General features: G+C 38.9%; 1 protein-coding gene across 1 annotated transcript; it reads right to left on the bottom strand.

Annotated features, from left to right (window-relative positions):
• Positions 1-2,578: 2,578 nt before the first annotated feature.
• Positions 2,579-4,420, bottom strand: LOC112800031 (inositol-tetrakisphosphate 1-kinase 1-like). The gene has a single exon (XM_025842066.3). It carries the CDS (start codon positions 4,115-4,117, stop codon positions 2,969-2,971), a length of 1,149 nt encoding a protein of 382 aa, XP_025697851.1. The 5' UTR covers positions 4,118-4,420; the 3' UTR covers positions 2,579-2,968.
• Positions 4,421-4,988: the final 568 nt, after the last annotated feature.

Here is a 4,988-nt window from a genome sequence, read left to right as displayed (position 1 = left end):
GTAAAGAAAAGTGGTTTTTTAATAGATAGTTTTAGACACTAAGGAAAACACCATTACAATACTAAGCATAAGACTAGGACTAAACATTGTAGTGAGTGATATTCAAACGATAATGCTTTTGTTATAGCATTTTGTTTCACGGGAATTTTGTTTATTTTACTTTATGTTTGGATTTGTTGGCTTCCTATTGTGTTCTGCTATGGGGTACATTTGTATAAAAATATATAATACTTTTGGATTAATAAGTTTGATTGATTGATTGAAAAGCAATGCCAGATAAACATGAGCATGACACTAATCTGATGCTTGAATCCTGTTAAAGCATTTGTATGAGTTAATCAACAAAAATTTTGGTTGAGATTTTTAGCAAATTGCTGTCATTTTTCAATTTTTGGTCTGCTATTCAATTGCATGTTTGCAATTAGAGAAAATTGGAAAATAAAAGTGTATTTAGTTTGTGTTTTGAATTTTAAAATGTTATGGGGAAAAAATAGAAATGGGATAAAAAGTTATTATTTTCACTACTTGCGTGTTTTTAGAAAATTCTAAAAATAGAAAAACAGATAATAAAAACAAAAAATAAAATGCAACCAAACCACTTTCCCACAACAATAATTTTGGTGGATAGATTTGGATTTTCCTTTTCTTTTGGATGCGCTTTGTTTTCGTTTTCATATCCAGAGCATGTATACAATCCAACTCTTAATGGGCCTCTATCTTTGGCATCTTGTATTGCAAGTCCTAAAAAAAAAAAAACTATATCTTGTATTGTTGTGTTAATATTTAATTGGAGAGGATTTGGTCCTCTCAACATGTTAATCTCAGCTGAACGGTGAACCAAAATATACAAGGTTGCTCAGTGTTCTTAGTGACATGCTGGTGGGAAGAAGGAGACTTTTGACTCTCATCAACACCTCGGCGGTGAGACAAGAAATCCATGTCGCATGGCATCCTCCTCCTCAAGGTGTGTTAAGGGACGAGCAAGGAAAATGAGTTGCTAGGTTCATGCTAGTGGGAGCTGGGTTTCTTAAGTGCTCAGACAAATATTAGGGGATGATTTTAGAGGGGCTATCTTACCCATTTACTTGCAAAAAAGAAATGTTAATCTCAGCTAGAACACTATGATGCACAGCCAGTTTACATTGTTCTAGTGTGAAACCAAAAGCAAAGCACAATAAAACGCTATTCTTCAATGCAGTGTGTAGAATTACATTCACTAACCAATACCAACTTCCCTACATATCGAAGGTTAAATAACAAAAGCATTAAAAAGATGACAGAAATAAAGTAAAAATGATAACACAGGAAGAACTACAATGGATCATACTATGAAAGCACATATCATGACACATTGCCACCAGGTCACAGAAAAATTTTGAATCATGCAAGCACCCATTAGCCTTTAGATTAATATAAATGATCATGTACCTTATTTTTCTGCTTCTTACACTGGACCATAAAAAAGATCAACTACACTCGCATCATTTCAGTACCTAATAACTTCTCCATGGGCACTTCTATCAATCAAGATCATTGAGCAGTGCCTACTTATTGATCAATTGCACAGCATATTAATATGAACGTAGTAAACTTAGTAGTGAAATCAGTATATAATTCCATTTAACTGAGTTGATTCAGTACAGCACAATGCACTAACCCAAAATCCGAAAATATATGTTGTTTGCTAATCTACATAATGCACCTCAATAGATGATAAAACTCGAGGTTAAGTATAAGGAAATTATGAAAGGAAAGAAAATGAAAACCACTGATCATGTGCATCAACAAGAATCTCTTTCCAATATATCAAGCCGAAGAATACCAATAAATAAGCATCACCATAGAGTAGCACTTATTGGGTAGATCTCCTGCTCATAGTAGACAAAACTCAATGCTTGCTACCCAAAAATGAAAATAATAATAACTTGGTCAAACAAAAACAACTGGAGAAAAAGGCTATCTTTGCTAATAATCCATCTCAATTGCACCAAAAAGCCGTAAGCCAATAACACGAATGTCCAATTCAGTTTGTTAATCATATATTTATACCCCAGCACGACACTGGTGCTGAACATATTTGCTTCAATTCCCAATAGATCACAGTTATTAATCAGGTAATGTCTTTGCATTTTATCAAAGATAGGCAGAAAATAAGAAATTAAGAATTCTAAAAGTAAATCAGATTCAGCCCAAAAATGCCTACAAACTGAGAACACACTACTTTTGAAAATGCACTGTAAACACGGAATAATCAGTATTTCATTTTTATATAGAATATGCATTACCCCACATACAACCAATTAAATTGCACCACAACCTTAGACAATATGCATTACCTCAATTGCAGCCGTTGCATCAGCTGCATTTTTCCAGACTTTTTAGCAATAGCAACACAACCACAATTGACAACCGCAATTGACCACATTTTAAGGCATATTCAGTAGCAATCTCTTATAATTAGGAACATCATGACTTAGTAAACAAGATAGCTATCAGTCAAGTGTAGGTTATAACAACTAACGATAAAATCACAATCATTGTGAATGCAGAAATCAAGAAATCCAAAATGAGGATAGAATTGATCAAAGGAAGAATTAAGGCATCGAATTAAATGCAAAAACAAACAACGTAAAGCAGTTTCTAGCATGAACTTAAGCCTCAAAATACAACTTTCCTAAAGCTTCAGGTATTTGAGAACTATCTATCTCCTGAGCAATGCTGTAAGGAATATACATGTTAAGAGGTTAAAAAACTAGCACAAACAACCCTACCAATTCCACCACTGTACCAACTGGCTACCCCTAAACAGAATGTGCAGCTCATGTCTAACCACCAACTGGTTAATGGGTCCAGTTTGCAAATTCAGGTTACCCAAAATCACCAGTCAATGACAGAGTGCATTATATGAGAAACACATTATTCGTTTGGGAAAAAAAGTAAAGAAAAAGAAAAAGAAAAAGAAAAATCCTCATACTTGAACAGAACTCTCTTTCTCTTCCATGCCAAGACTTGAAACTTGAAGGTTACCCTCATCCCCATCTCCACAAAAACTACCGCTCACAATGGACCTTGAATCATCACAACCCTGCCAACACCTCTCCGAACCGGCACTTTCCTCCGCAATGGCACCCGCTGTGCCATCCTCTTCGGTTTTCTTGCACAACACATCACAGAAAAAATCTGTCAAGACAGCCTCATAGCCAGGCATTTTTGCATACCCTGGGAAGTAATTGATGTCAATGATAAGGTACCGATTCCCATACCGGGAATCCCTAATGACATCAAAATTAAAGAGGTTCAGCTTCATCACCTTCCTCAATCCCCGAGCAATGTCCGTGACAAAGCTCAACGGCGGCATCTCGGTATCACCCAAATGCATCATCTCGTAGTAACTGTCATCAATAGTCTGGTTCGCCGCCAAATTCGACACCTGAGAGAACGAGAGGACCTCGTCCGAGACCTTCTTCTCTTCGGAGACGTCGGGGAGGGACTTCCTCTTCACGCATCTCACGCGCTCGCCGACAACATACACCTTGAAGATGACGCCGCCGTGGTTAACGAACTCCTGCAGAACGATCGGTGGCTTCAGCTTGTTGAGGCCATCGTGGCTGAACACCAACGCCATCTTGTGCGACTTGGCGCTGCCGTCGGCGACGAGCGGCTTAGCGATCACCGGAAACTTCAGCGTCTCCCACGCCTGCCGGTCGAACAGTGTTTCTTTGTCGTAGATCACGATCTGCTTCGGGATTCCAAATGTCTCACCGCTGCAGCGGCACTCGATTCTCAGCTCCGAAACCACCTGCAGCATCGAAATCCGGTTGTGGAGCCGCTCGATCGCCTCCGGCGAGTCAAGAACCGCCGCATTAGGGTTCGCCGCCGCAAATTCCCTCAGCTGGCGCTTCCAGTCGTCGCCGTATAGCTTGTGGAGGAGGCAATCGAATGGACCCTGCTCTGACAATGGTAGATTTGTGTCGACCCTTACGAGGTCGATACCGCGCGAGCGGGCGAGGGAAACGAGCGAGTCGCGGATGAAGCTCTGCTGCTTCTTCGGTGCGAGCGCGTAACCTATGCGGAATCTCTTCTTCCCTTCTCCTCCTCGTTCTTCTCCTTCCGCCATTGAAATCCCTTTCAGTGGTGCTGGTGGTGGTGATTCTCAAGAAAGGCAAGAACGCAAGCAAGGCTCATGCGAGCCGAAGAAAGAATCGCATTCGCAAGAAAACGAGAGATAATAGCGCGAGATTTTGGAGATTTGGGGCGAGAGAGGGCTAGGGTTTTCTCTTTTTGTTTCTTTTGATTTTTCGACGTCGTTTCGATGGAAGAAAATTTTGCAGAAAAGGAAGTTAGAGAAGAGGAAAATAGAAAGGGGAAAAAGGATATGTACGAACGAGGGTGTGGATATATATAGCTTATACACTAGGGTTAGAGTGAAGGGTGGGGTGATAACATAACCTGGCTTAGTTAAGAAAAGGAAGAGGATCGGGGTACACGTGGCGTTATTACTTGGTGCGCTCTGTGGATTCGCGCCGCTTTATTATTGAGTGAGTGTGTGTTTCTGTGTGATACTATTACTGTTACAGCAGAGTCAAAGTCAGAGCCTCATAAGATTTGGAGGGTGCATTGCTAGGATTAACTCCAATGGAGGAGCAATAATTATTAATTAAAGGGGAATAATTTTATTTGTGCGGAGACTTTTTGACTTTGGTCTTCCCAGCTTAGACTAATTAATAGCGTTAGAAATTACTCTTATTGAACCATTTTTCCCCGTGTTAGGAAATGTAGATGTTCGAGAAGAAAGTGGAAATAAAATATTGATTATTGTTTATACAAAATAAATTCAATTGCATAAATATTTTGTGTATAATTTTCACTTTCAATGCAAGAATTATATTGATAAGTGATCTACACTTTTTTAAATGAAAATATTTTTTCTCAAATAAGTGTTTGGTTTTTTTACTTTTCAAATGAATTAAGATTGGAGTTATAAAAAT

The sequence above is a fragment of the Arachis hypogaea genome, chromosome 5 (assembly GCF_003086295.3).
Source record: "Arachis hypogaea cultivar Tifrunner chromosome 5, arahy.Tifrunner.gnm2.J5K5, whole genome shotgun sequence".
Lineage (NCBI taxonomy): Eukaryota > Viridiplantae > Streptophyta > Magnoliopsida > Fabales > Fabaceae > Arachis > Arachis hypogaea.
This window is presented reverse-complemented; position numbering and strand designations above follow the sequence as displayed.

Bases quoted from the DNA above. Each gene is read 5' to 3' on its own strand.
- LOC112800031 (XM_025842066.3), bottom strand. From the start codon at position 4,117: ATGGCGGAAGGAGAAGAACGAGGAGGAGAAGGGAAGAAGAGATTCCGC.